Source organism: Solea senegalensis, linkage group LG19 (assembly GCF_019176455.1).
Source record: "Solea senegalensis isolate Sse05_10M linkage group LG19, IFAPA_SoseM_1, whole genome shotgun sequence".
Classification (NCBI taxonomy): Eukaryota; Metazoa; Chordata; class Actinopteri; order Pleuronectiformes; family Soleidae; genus Solea; species Solea senegalensis.
In genome coordinates this window covers 2,643,980-2,658,268 of record NC_058038.1, presented here as the reverse complement: position 1 = coordinate 2,658,268, position 14,289 = coordinate 2,643,980, and the positions used below count along the sequence as shown (strand labels likewise).

Genomic DNA, 14,289 nt, shown 5'->3' with positions numbered 1-14,289 from the left:
TCAATCTGAAACTTAGCTGTGCTCACCTTCTCTCGCTTCTTCTCTTCTGTCTTTACTTTCTTGACATTCTTGACCTGACTCAGATCAGGTGCTTCAGGTCCAGCAGCACTCACTTAGCTCTAGATCACCTTTCTTTAGAGAAGTGCAGGGTCGCTCAGGTGCACTCTGAAATTCATTTATTTATTCAGCATTTTTGATTAAAAGTGCAGTCTTTCAGCTCATAGCATGCATCGTATGGCGTTGCTAAAGCCGGGGTTCTCTCAAACGAAACAATAACGAAAGGCAGCATGACTGCCTTTCCCTGTGACTTTACGTTCAGATCGTCTGCAGCAATGAGATGAGATGAATGTACACACACAATAAAATGAGTTCCAATAATTCCCCCAGAGGTTATAGAAGAGACGGTGAAGTCGGTGACGTCTTTAAAATTTACTAAACTGAAACTGTTACCGTGAATACAAATATTGATTTACACGTTTGACATGTAAATACACTATTCAACAAACTCATTAGTCTTGTTATTTTTAGATATTCAGTGCAGAAATGTCACATATCGTATCTTTAATTCATTCATTCTGCCTGAACCCCAATGGTTTTTCAGTTGAGATCGAGATCTCTAAAAGGGACCGGCTTGAGGATCTCAGGCAGGATCTGAACCCCCCCTGGTTTTTCAGTTGAGATCGAGATCTCTAAAAGGGACCGGCTTGAGGATCTCAGGCAGGATCTGCACTTAAAAGTGATAAATATGATGTTATGTGGGAAGAAGTGAGGAGTGTGTTACAGTTGTCTCATATTGCATATTTGAGTCTGAGTGGTGGATCGACCAAATCACTGACAGAAAAACTGACACTGTCAAGTCCACTGAAAACTAAACCTCAACATGCTGCCGTGGTTTTCCTGTTGTAGACAACTCGCTCGTGGCAAAGACAGATTTAGGCCACGTTTCCGACTGCAGGCAAATTTGTTTTCCTGTTTCGATCAGATATTCTCTGGCAGAATGTATGCACTGTTAATTGCAAGAGATCAAATCGTGTTTACGCGTCCAGACTTTACCTGCCTGAGCTGCTCACGCACAGCTTTGAGAAAAGAAAAGAAAATGAACTCGCTCTTCAAACAATGTTGCAACTCTATTGCACAAGAAAACCTTGATATATGTTGTGTTGCAACATTCTGTGCCGTACAGTCACCGGATTTGACCTTGTCATTTTGTGAGTGGAAATCTCTGAGTGTGATTTGATTTGATTGATTTTTTTGATTTTTTTTTTTTAAACACTGTCCAGACTTTTAAAAAACCGACGTGGATAAAAATCTAAACAAGTCTGAGCAGCAAGTTCTTTTTCTTCACAGGCTACACTATAACACGCTGTGACACTGTGATCAGCCCTCTCCTGTTAATGGAGCTAAATATAAGACACACACCTACACACGGCACGTTGTTTTTGTCTCTTGAGAGGACATTACAGTAATCATCCACTGAACATGTTCCCTTATAATACTCAAGGAGGAAGCTTTAACCTTGACAACCTTGAAGGTTCCAGGTGAGTCCTCACAACAACATAGATGAGACTGAATGATAATCAAAAACAGAAAAGAAATGTATCGTGGAACCATGTAGTATCTATGGTGTGACGGTAACACGACATGATCAGTTTTACAGACGATATTCATCTTAACATGTTACTGTACCAGGCTGATTCATAGAGTTTCTCCAGGGGTTGAGCCACAATCTTTGAACAGATGTTTCATTGATAAAGCAGTTTTGTCTTCAGAGTAGTGGACAGACACTTGTACCGTGTAGTATTACAGTACAGCATGATATTTGAATAATTCTTTAATTTTACAATAAACCAGGGACAACGAAACAAAATAAAAAAAGTGAATAAAATCCAACATCCAACAATAAACAGATAATAATGCCTTGTTTAAATGTAACATCATTTCTCTAAATCAAGTACCTCCATATTTAATCCTTCATCAACAGAACATCAGCGTTATTGTCTTCACTAAATATGTTGTCTATCTTCTCAAAAACATTTTAAATCAAAGGGGAAAATAAACAAATAATAAGTTAAATAGAAAATGGTTGCCTATCATGCACCAAAATACTTTGATTATCAGGATCTATTAATAAAAAGAGAACATTTATTTCTCACTGTATTCAGCAACACGTCCAGATGAATGGATTTTAAATGAAACTTTATGTGCAACGTCTCTAACGGTGAATTCACACTGATTTTTTTTTTTTGAAAATACCTGAAATATGAATTTGGCCTCAGGCACATTATTCACTTCAGCTGAGATATTTGAACTCACATAATCACAACAATTCTCCAATATTGTATCAGAAACTGAGGGCCGTTGCTTTGTGTGTGTGTGTGTGTGTGCAGATGTTTCTCACTAGAATGACATTGATCCACAAAAATATTTTGGTTAAAAATAATTTGGTATCTTCACATTGTGGTATTCACAGAATTCAACTGGCATTTACTTTGTATGTCATTTCTCTCGTGTTCGACGTGAACTCTTGTTAATTCTCCACGATCCCCGAATGCGTGATTAAATAAATGTTTCCTTTGACTTTTGACACAGTTTCCTGATATGTTTGCGTCATATTTGTCTTTTTAAGGAGCCACTCAAGGTCTGAACATAACAAGACATTCTCACAACACCATAACGATCTCTCTTTCTGTCTTCTCCCTTCTTAGATGATGCTTTCTTATTGATGGGCCTGAACATAGCTGACCTTTACCCGGACACCACACGTTACATCACGTACGAGGGCTCCATCACGATCCCTCCCTGCTACGAGACGTCCACGTGGATACTCATCAACAAGCCTGTCTACGTGACACAGATGCAGGTATGTGTGAGTGTGTGACACACGGGGGAACATAACTCACACTCAAAACAGGGCACTTTGAATTGCAAATGATGACCTTGTGATCTGTCACTAAAAGCCTCTGCTTTTCCATGAGTGTTTTTAGATAAAAGTGGCCGTGTTGTAGCAGCAATGTACTGATAGAAAGTGTATATACACAGAGCATACAAATTATCCAAATGATAAATTGCTCTGCTTTTTGCCTCTTAGTAATGCGAGGGTCTACAAATGGGCAGTGTAGCCTCTTGTTCTTGTGTTTGCTTGATATGCTCTTATCTGACAAAAGTCTCATTAGCCACACTATCACTGATTTTTTTTTTTTTTTTTAAATGAGACATAACATGTCGCTCTTGCAGCCCCTGAAAAGCAGCACTTATAAATGAGGTTTTGTTTTAAACGCGGGACAGGATCTGCGCCACAGCTGCTTTGTTTTATATGAAAATACATTTATTTAGGCTAACAAGGGGATTGGATAGAGTGCACTCAGTGAACTGTGGCCAATTTACTTCATCTAGAGATAATGTGCTGAATTCCTTTTCCCCCCCTCTGTGACCAATCACTTGATTGAAGAGAGCTACGAGATTTAGATTGACTCTGTTTGAAGAAGCAAAGAGATGCTCTTTGACCGCAGGAAGGTGAGAACATGTGTCCGACTTATCATCAGTGCGCGTGATTGAGTGATTTAGCAGGTCGCTTCTTACAAATATGAAAGCATACAAAAGGAAAGTTGACAAAAACATGTGGACTTTCTGTGTCCAAGGCTGCACTTTCTCCACAGACTGTTAGGTGTGAATGTAAAGCTCCCCGTACTGTTTTTGGAGTACATATGTTTCCTCCATTGTTTCCCTCGCTGTCATAAAAACTCACCGCTGACTGACCATGAGCATTTGTTTTCAACGGATCCAGCGAACACACGTCGCGAAGCCGTGTCCTCGCTAGTGACGTGCGGTGAGGTTCATGACTGGTGAGGCACTGACTGCTCGGGAGTCAGATGTACAAATATATAGACCCAAAATAGAAGCTTCAATTTTGACCTTAATTGAAACTGAAGTTTTTAATTATGCTTTAATCAATTCCATACTGTTCAACAATATGATAGCAAGAAAAACAAAAGAATATTTCTTGATATTTGGTCAAATTCGAACAAAAGAATTTCTGAACAGGAAATGTGACGTGTGTGTGTGAAAGTTTAGCCCTAAAAACTCACCGCTGTGTTGTCTCACCTGTGTCTCTCTCTCTCATCTCCTCTGTGACTCGCAGTGAGATGTCTGCTCGGCTGTGATGCATTCAATGATGCCCGTAAAATCCGCTCATTCACTTCCCTCTCATCTCTCAGCATTTCCGCTCACATATACACGTTGCCCTGTCACTAATATTGACAGGCACAGTGTCCATACACAAACCCACGCTCTTGTTACCTTGTATACAGTCAGAAGTAGTTTCACTCTCATTTGAGACGTTTGTTTTTGTACAATTTCGGTGCTGAAAAGTTTGTTCTGATGCCCGGTGTGAACTTCAGCAGGTCGTCCATGTCCATATGCCTGAATGCATTTATACTGTGTTTCCCTCATGTACAGTACAGGGAAAAAAACTATAGGAGCTGGTTATTTTGGTACTCTTCCTTTTGAAAACACAAAAAAACACGTACCGTACTGTACCAAACCGAACAGTTCCACTTGATGGAAACGTGGCATTAGTTGGTGCAATGTGATTGGCTGATTTAATTGTACGTAAATTGTAAACAGGTGTACCTAATGAAGTGGTAAGTTAATGACAGTATTATGGCACTATATACAGTTCCGGCACAGCACGGCACGGTTTGGTTCGTTTTCCTGTACTTCATCATACCTCCTCAGTGTGGGCAGAGTCATCATAGCACGGCTGCATGAAACTGCCATGACGTCGTTTTATACGCGACACACAGTAACTAGTGACGTTGTTTTCTGTACTAAGAAAGTAGCAGGTACTAAGAAAGTACCAGGTACTAAGAAAGTACCAGGTACTAAAAAAGTACCAGGTATAGAAAGTAGCAGGTACTAAGAAAGTACCAGGTATAGAAAGTAGCAAGTACTAAAAAAGTACCAGGTACTAAAAAAGTACCAGGTATAGAAAGTACCAAGTATAGAAAGTAGCAGGTACTAAGAAAGTAGCAGGTATAGAAAGTACCAGGTATAGAAAGTAGCAGGTGCTAAGAAAGTACCAGGTACTAAGAAAGTACCAGGTACTAAGAAAACCAGGTATAGAAGTAGCGGTGCTAAGAAATTCAGGAAGAGGGTATCAGGTACTAAGAAAGTAGCAGGTACAAAGAAGTATCAGGTATAGAGTAGGTACTAAGAGAGTACCAGGTATAGAAAATGGCAGGTACTAAGAAAGTACCGGGTATAGAAAGTAGCAGGTACTAAGAAAGTACCAGGTATATAAATTAGCAGGTACCAGGTACTGTACTAAGAAAGTACAGGTATAGAAAGTAGCAGGTACCTAGTACCAGGTATAGAAAGTAGCAGGTACTAAGAAAGTACCAGGTATAGAAAGTAGCAAGTACTAAAAAGTACCAGGTACAGGTACAAAAAGTACCAGGTATAGAAAGTACAAGTATAAGAAAGTAGCAGGTAATAAGAAAGTACCACCAGGTATAGAAAGTAGTAGCACTAAGAAAGTACCAGGTACTAAGAAAGTACCAGGTATAAGAACTAAGGTATAGAAAGTAGCAGGCTAATTAAGTAAGTAAGGTACTAAGAAAGTACCAGGTACCAAGGTGTATTAGAAAGTAGCAGGTACTAAGAAGTAGCAGGTACCAGGAAGTGCAAGGTACTAAGAAAGTACCAGGTATAGAAATGGCAGGTACTAGAGTACCAGGTATAGAAAGTAGCAGGTACTAAGAAAGTACCGGGTAAACTAGGCATAAGGTAGCAGGTACTAAGCATACTTACCAGGTATAGAGTAGCAGGTACTAAGAAAGCACCAGGTAAGAAGTAAGGTACCAAGAAAGCAGCAGGTACTAATAAAAATACCAGGCACCAAGAAAGCACCAGGTACTAATAGAAAGTAGCAGGTACTAATAAAATACCAGGTACTAAGGAAAGAGTAAGGTACCAAGAAAGTACCAGGTATAGAAATTAGCAGGTACTAAGAAAGTACCAGGTACTAAGAAAGTACCAGGTACCAAGAAAGCACCGGTCCTAAGAAGTAGCAGGTAAGAAAGTACCAGGTATAGAAAGTAAAGTACTAAAAAGCAGGCAAAGTACTAAGAAAGTACCAGGCTAAGAAAATACCAGGTACTAATAAAGTACCAGGTACTAAGAAAGTACCAGGTACTAATAAAGTAGCAGGTACTAATAAAGTAGCAGGTACTAATAAAGTAGCAGGTACTAATAAAGTACCAGGTACCAAGAAAGCACCAGGTGGAGTACTAATAAAGCCCAATAAAGTACCAGGTACTAATACTAGGTACTAATAAAGTAGCAGGTACTAATAAAGTAGCAGGTACTAAGAAAGTACCAGGTACTAATAAAGTAGCAGGTACTAAAAGTACTAATAAAAAGGTACCAGGTACTAATAAAGTACCAGGTACTAATAAAGTGGTAGAAGGTACCACAAAGTAGCAGGTACTACTAATAAAGTACCAGGTACCAATAAAGTACCTAATAAAGTAGCAGGTACTAAGAAAGTACCAGGTACCAGTAGCGAGGTACTAATAAAGTAGCAGGTACTATAAATTAGCAGGTACCACAAAAGTAGCAGGTACAGCAAAGGTACCTAATAAAGTACCAGGTACCAGGTAAGTAAGGGTAGCAGGTACTAAGAAAGTACCAGGTACCAATAGTACCAGGTACTAATAAAGTAGGTAAAGTAGCAGGAGTACCAATAAAGTAGAGGTACTAAGAAAGTAAGGTACTAATAAAGTACCAGGTACCAGGTACTAATAAAGTAGCAGGTACTAATAAAGTAGCAGGTACTAATAAAGTAGCAGGTACTAATAAAGTACCAGGTACTAAGAAAGTACCAGGTTCTAAGAAAGTAGCAGGTACTAATAAATTAGCAGGTACTGTCGCTGATGAATAAGCAAAAACAACCATAATGAGTCGAGCCGTGTTGGAACTGTGTCGTGGAAAAGCGCCATTCGTCTGTCATTATCAACCCTGCAGCAGCTCCTGGTCCAACAGAACTATAACAACAGCTGTCTGGTCCTTGTCGTCAAAATTACTTTTTTGTAAATGTTCCATTGTCTTTAGCAACTCTCCAGCTGAATGTAGCATTTTGCCCTGAGTCTAAATTTCCTTGGGGCACAGTAAAGTACATTTGTTTCCTCCATTTTCTCCTCTGAAGGCAGTTAGAGAGAGAGCGGCAGCACACAGTGTCTTTGTATAAGACTGAAGCTGGCTGACCAACATCAAAAAGTGCGTTTTTAACACAATCCCAGAAAAATACATGACATTTGAATCTTGTGCAGCACCATCTGCCATTTACTCTTTCCTCAGTCTCTCTTATCACTTTCATCTTTATTCCCTTTCATTTCTCCTGCACATCTCTTCTTTTCTTTTATTATTCAGTTTTTATCGCGCTACCCTCTTTAACATTTTCTTGCACAGTATTTTACTTGTCTCCTCTGTCTGTCTCTTCATCCCTCACTCTTTACACACTTTCTTTCTCTCACTGGCAGCTGGTGAGATTGTGTTTGGGGTGCAGTGCAGTATATGTAATATGTAGCTGCTGGTTCATCACACCAGTGCATTGACTTAAAATATCATACTGTATATATCGTGGCACTCTTTATATCAAGAGCCACTTTTTAATTTTAAACTTGACAAACTGATCCAATTAGAAAATATAATTCATGACAAGAGCACATTTATGCGCAATATCACACCTCTGACTATTATTTCTGTTACAAGTTACAGAAATGCTGTGACAGATTAACAACAATCTGCCGTTAAAGAGTGCAACACTGATGTGAATGTTATTTTCACGAGGTGAAACCTAAAAATGTAATTGAATGCCTGTGTTTTTAATAAGTGTTAATTAAAGGGCTTAAAGAAAATCATCACATTTATTTGGAGAATAATCCCAGTGCCAGAAAAACACATTTAAGAAGCTGGAAACAATGTCTGACCGATCACGTCTGAGCTTTTCCTGCAGTGTTCTCCTCTCAAACAACTGATTTTTCCCGCTGTTCTCTCTCCCTTTGCCTGAAAACGGCGTTTCTTTTGGAGTGCCTGTGATTGTGAGTGCCTCTTACACTACGACACAAGAGTCCGTATGGTCAATGATTTCTGCACGCAGACAGAAACTACGTCAACCCAGAGTAATTGGAGACAAAAACATGTTCAGAAGTGAATTCTACTGCTCCAAATCAAAGACACAGCATGTTACGCTTCACCTGTTCTCAAAGATCAAAGAGATGCAGAATAACATAAAGTTACACACTGCAGCTTTAAGTCAGACCTATTAAAATGTTAGAAAGGTAAATACTACAACATACTGTTGATGAGTTTATCTACAGAATCCCCAACACAGGTCAAAAATCCAAACTCCTGTTTGCTGAGTTTGCTGCGTCATGTTGACATTTTGTAACTTTGAGGTGTAAAGGAGGCGTCACCTGCAACCAGGCTCCTATTGGACGATACCAGCTGTCAATCAATCTTGTGTCCAATCATACTGTATCATCTATAAATAATAATTCTCTTTATTTCCTCTTAATGGGAAAATGATTGACACAACGGACAAGTGCTGTTGAAGAAGACCTAAACACAAGTGACTGAGATCAGGAGAGTGTTTGCTGATCTCAAAGTGAGTTATCATTTACTCTATTGTGTTGTCCCAGAAGACGTCATTGGTCTGTATGATAAAAAGTTCACCTACATTCAAGCTTAATAGACGAGAGAGAACAACAATTAAGAGCAAGCTAAGTCAGGGAGCAGGCGGCGGTCAGCTACTGACAGGCAGTGAGGGAGATGGAGGAGCACATGAAGGTAGTTAAGGGAGGCAGGAAAGCTGCAGCTGTGAGGACACAATAGACAGTCTGGCAGAGTGTGGAAATGGCCTGATGGGAAGTAAATGGGGGAGCAGAGAATGTGTGTGTGTGTGGGGGAGGGAGTGAGGAGGATGGAAGGATGAGGTTCCTGCTGGGGCAGGTGGGAGGGAGGGAGGGAGGGTGAATCTGGAATGAAGGGGAGTAAGTGATTCTTGGCAAAGGCAGACAGTGATTGAATGAATCAGTGAATGAACTGTGACAAGCACAAAGTGTTCAATATAAAACGAATCAACTGCACTTACTAAATACTGTCGTCCTAAACCCTCATAATAGCGGGAGTGAAATCGCGGCCGACATCAGTCGCTCTTTAAATGTTTTAACAAGAGAGCTCCTTAATGTTCACCTTGACGGAGTCGAAAATAAAAAAAACAGTGTTGCCTCTATAATATAGTTTGATGTCCATATTAATATTGCTGTCAGGACTTGAAGGTTGTTTCCATGGACAGCATGTGTCTATAAAGCTGTAGCAGTGTTGCCTTGTGACTGAGTGAATGTTTTGTGTTAGGTCATCACTCAAGTGTGTTCCATTACAGTTTGGTAAGAATCTACACTCAAGTCTTTTGGCTTCTCGCTCTCTCGTGGATGATCGTGACAGTGATTTTAATGGAAAGGTTACAAATGTAACAAATGTAAATGTCCCTGTTGCCCCACAGTTGTTACTCTAGGAATGTTGACTGGAGAAGCTGGATAAGAAAGTTTCTAGTGTAGAAAGTCTGTGTCATCTTTTAGTAAAATCATCTCACAGATCTGTCCTGATGGCAGCAGCTTGGTAATTACACTTTAATGTCCTTGAAGAGCTTTTTTTTTTTCCTGTCTTCCAAATGAAAACATTAAAAAGAAAGTTCATAAGAAAGGCTTGACTCATGTGCTTCTAGGAACCAGCATTTAACTGCAGGTCATTTTGGAGCATCTTGAATTAAACCAAACCGCGCTGAACCAATTTGTGCTCGTCAATGAAATGCAACAAGTGGAACTTTAATCACGCCGTCTCCAGCCGCTCCCCTCTAACACCGCGCTCTTCGCTCTCCCTCCGCAGATGCACTCCCTGCGCCTCCTCAGCCAGAACGAGCCCTACAAGATCTTCATGAGCATGAGCGACAACACGCGGCCCACTCAGCCCCTGCTGCAGCGCTGCATCCGGACCAACATCAACTTCAGCAAGCAGGGCCGCGACTGCCCCAACAACCGCGCTCTCCGCCCACAGTACAGAGGTAATGGGAAAAATGAACGGTATTATTTTATCAGTTGCTTTTGGTAAAAACTCTGAATACGTTCTAAAGTTCACTTTTAATCCCAGTGACGAGAACAAATGACTACGTTTAGGAACATCTTAGCGGAGATAAGAGAAGAGATGATGTGTCTTTCTTTTGATTGGGTTTGTGTGTTCCTTCTCGTGCCACTGGGAGAACCAGTGGTGTGTGAGTCCTGGAAGGCTCTGGATACTGTATGGGGCTGAAAATGCCTGAACCAGGAATCAAACAAAACACTAGACTGTTATTGTTATTGTTTATTTTGACATTTTGACATGTCACAGCAGTAAATGATAAAAAATGAACCAGGGCTACATTCCATTTAGTTGCTCGGGTTTGAAGGTCATGATTTCTCCCCGTCTTAGTGTCATTTTTCAAAACAATAGTGTATGGTTCTATACATTCACAGTTCTTAAGATAATGTACAGATAAAGTGTGCGTTACCCTATAATAATATAACACAACAACAGCAACCTTGTAATAGATGCCCAGCAGATCAGTGCTGAGAAGAGTGAGAGGTCATTAAAAATAAACATTGTGAAAACGTTTTTCATTTTCAGGATTTGTAATGAAGTGTCAGATAACCATAAAATATTCACAATCAATTTTAAAAAGTAATCAGACCTAATAAAGTCAAGCCATGGGATTTACAATATGTGTTAGTTCTTTTTATATACAGTCTATAATAATCACATTCACACTGGAGATAATTGGTAAAGGATCAAAGTTGATTGAAATGTGTATTTCATGCTGGTCAGCTCATTAGCAGCAGGTAAGACACTGTTGTCAGGTGGACGTTGTTAAAGATATCAATCCTCAAAGGCGATTGTGCACTGAAACACATCTGTATAATTACTTTATACTAATTTAACTAACACTTACACACTGGACCTTTATGTTTGGTAAACAGAAAATCAATGTTTTTGGGCCGAAGTGGAACAGACAGAATTTGATACAATTGTCCTGAGCTGGACACATTTAGTCTGACACAGTGCATAACCAAAACAGCTTATTATGTTTCTTCTTAACAATAACAGTCATCAACAATCAGTGGTCCATTGGCACTTGTATGCTTTAAATCAGTTTTGATGCAGCATTAAAGTCTCTTAAGTCTTTTAATGGGAACTGCTTTTGCAAACCGTGCTGCGTCGTTCATCTGAAAACAGGCTCTGTCAAGCAATACTATCAGACCTGCGCGAGGGAGCCTTTGTGTGTATACAGCAGCAAAGTTTTGTGGTGGCTTCTTTGTGTTTTCTGTCGTACTCCAACCTGTTTGCAGCCGTCTCACTTTACTAACACTAATGCTGCATTTGCCACCATCTGTCTTGACATACAACAGCTCACCTCCGATGTGTCGCTGGGCAACGTTCGACAATGGTTTTAAAAGTTACGCACTACAGCTTCAAAGTCAGCTGCAACAACAACAACAAAGCAGTGGCAAAGAGAGACTGTAGGAGGTAGAGGGAAAGAAACCGATGTAGATGATCTCCTCAGAGCAAAGGAAGGGTGAGACACATATGAAAAAAACAAAACAGGAGTGCGTAGGAGAGGTGGTTGGCGTTGAAGAGAAGCCGTAACAATACACATGGCACAAACATGGAAGTGGGAGTGTAGGTGTCTTTGTATCGCTCAAGGAAAATATACTTGACAACCCCTCCTGTGCACAGCGAATATCTCTGTTATTGATCTGCTCTCGACAACATCAAATGACTTTGGCAGCCTCTGCTTCCCTTTGATAATTGCTTGTTACGCAGCAGAGCCCCAACAGAAAAATCGTCTATACGCAAGGTCAAAGACTTTAGAGAACAACGTGACTCTGAGTTCTAAAAAAAAAAAATCAGCCTTAGCCTATAGTATTGGACTATATGTCTAAAAATAAGAAAGGGAGAGCAGGCTGAGGAAAGACCAAGGTTGTGTCGCTCACTCGTAACCTCCTCCCTCCTCTCACTACACCTCCATGCACAGTTAAGTTAGGCTAAGGTTTTAGCTCGTCTACGCTGTTCAGTTGGACTACTGGCCTTGTCTGAGTATATAAGAATTAGTGGGGAATTGATTTATTGACTCAAATGTGGCCGTGTGCATTATGTCAGTGGGTGAAAAGTCTTATTTTTATGAGGCGCTTTCCGGTTTAGCCTGTAGCTAGTTGTTAGCATGTCTTTCTACTGTCCATGATTTTTTTTAAATCTTTACTGACAAAGCATAAAATCACTCTCCTCGTCAGGCCAAAAAAAACTCCCTGAGTGCTTGCTGGTTACATTATTTTTGCTTGGTTAGAGACCATAGATGGGACACTACTTTTAACAATACAATGTAGGACACTTTCTAATTTAACATTTGGACAATACTAGGACAATATAGACTAAAAGTTGAGGGCAGGGGTGGATAATAAGTTTTCCCAAGGAGCCACGTGAGAAAAAGCAATCGCATTGGTGACGGATCAATAGTTCTGAACTCAATTCTGCTCAATATAAATTTTATCTCTTTGTAAAAAGCAGTGCATTGTATCATTTTGACAAACTGCAACCGGTAAGAACAAATAGGCTTTATATTGTTCATTCAATCAAAATTCCCAAAAACAGTAGTGAGCAAAATTGCATATGTGCATATTCAAAACTGCATATGCACAAAACTAAACACACAACTTTCTATTTTTATTTATTTACATGTTTTAGGAGCATTTCATGCATGCTATGTCAAGTTGCGTGATGTTAGCTCCTTTATGTTTATTTTCTAATTTCCATTTCAAGAGGGTTCAATAATACAGAATCTCAATCTATCATATTTTCACATGGTGCAATTTATAACATTGACACGTCTTTCTTTACTCTGAGGATCATTCAAGCAGCTGTGATCATTCTTAGTTTTATTGCCACAGATTTGTACTAACTATTAAACCTAACAATTCTCCTATGCATTCGAGCTCTCTTCGGAGAGCAATTTCACAAATGATGCAAACCAGCAGGAGAAAACAGAGTCCTGATTAGTCAGAAAAAACACCATGTGATAATTAGTGCAGCGTCTCAGACTGTGGCAGTGACAGGTAGATGTGTCTGTGGTGTGCCGCCTGCCATCGAAATGTACTGATCATTGACTTCTGTTCTGCCCCAGTCTTGAGCTAAACAAGATGAGACTACTGTATTCATTAGCAGCAGATATAATACTGTTATTGTCTCGCCACCTGCTCTGACCCATTGATATCGTTCGTGCAGGGTCATTAAGGTGGACATTGTTAAAGGTCCCATGAAATGAGAAGATGTAATTTCCCAGTTTTAGTCGGCTGTTCATTTATCTCCTGTTATTTGCCAAATATATGTCACATAAACCAGTGTCATACATATTTTACCCACAAGTTTGTCTTTTCTCTCCCTGTAACCCAGTTTCAACGTGTTTGAGAACTCTTCTTACACTCAGGAGCAAGAATTTTTTGTCCAATTATAAATCTCCACTGAGCTTTTTTCCTCCATCCGTGCCACTGTGAATTCTGTATAACAGACCAAGCGCAATTCATCAGTTTAAGTCTGCAGGTGTCGGTGAAGGCGACGAGAAGTCCTCGGAAGCAGAGAGCAGGCTCGTGTCATATATTCTATGATGCTGCCAGTTACTGGCAGGTCTGATGCAACACACACATTCAGCATCACTGGCTTCTGTAATGACCAATCAGTATCTGTGATGAAAAATCCACAGCTTTGTGTTTAACATGCAAGCAGAAATAGCATTGGAGGAAAAATGCTGTCAATTCTGCCCAGTATGTACTGTATGTACAATATATGATGCAAGCGACACCTACGTGTTCACACAGCATGTGATGTGAATCTCTTTTTAATGCAAAGATGAAGTTATCAGATAAACAAACTACAGGTGAAATATTTCATATTCAAGATCTGAGATTCTCATAACATCAAGACGTGTCAGAAACTGAGAACAAAATGACTCTCTTGTGAACATTCAAGTTAGTTGCATGTATGAGTATGAACATAGTAAGCTTTAAAGGTGACATAGAATGCTTGTATCACACATATATGTTAGTTATGGAGGTCTACTTACATATATTAACTTGTTTTCATGGTTAAAAACCTCCTAATCGCTGCAAACGAGCCGATCAAAATATCTCCTCACTGACGCTCTCGTCA

General features: G+C 39.8%; 1 protein-coding gene across 2 annotated transcripts in view; it reads left to right on the top strand.

The window, feature by feature from the left end:
- LOC122784668 (carbonic anhydrase-related protein 10-like) overlaps nucleotides 1-14,289 on the top strand; it is a 171,305-nt gene that overhangs the window by 136,843 nt on the left and 20,173 nt on the right. For both annotated transcript variants that reach the window (XM_044049961.1, XM_044049962.1), the window contains exons 7-8: nucleotides 2,706-2,860; nucleotides 9,946-10,120. In XM_044049961.1, coding sequence (XP_043905896.1) covers nucleotides 2,706-2,860; nucleotides 9,946-10,120 — 330 coding nt within the window. The remainder of the gene's footprint in view (nucleotides 1-2,705; nucleotides 2,861-9,945; nucleotides 10,121-14,289) is intronic.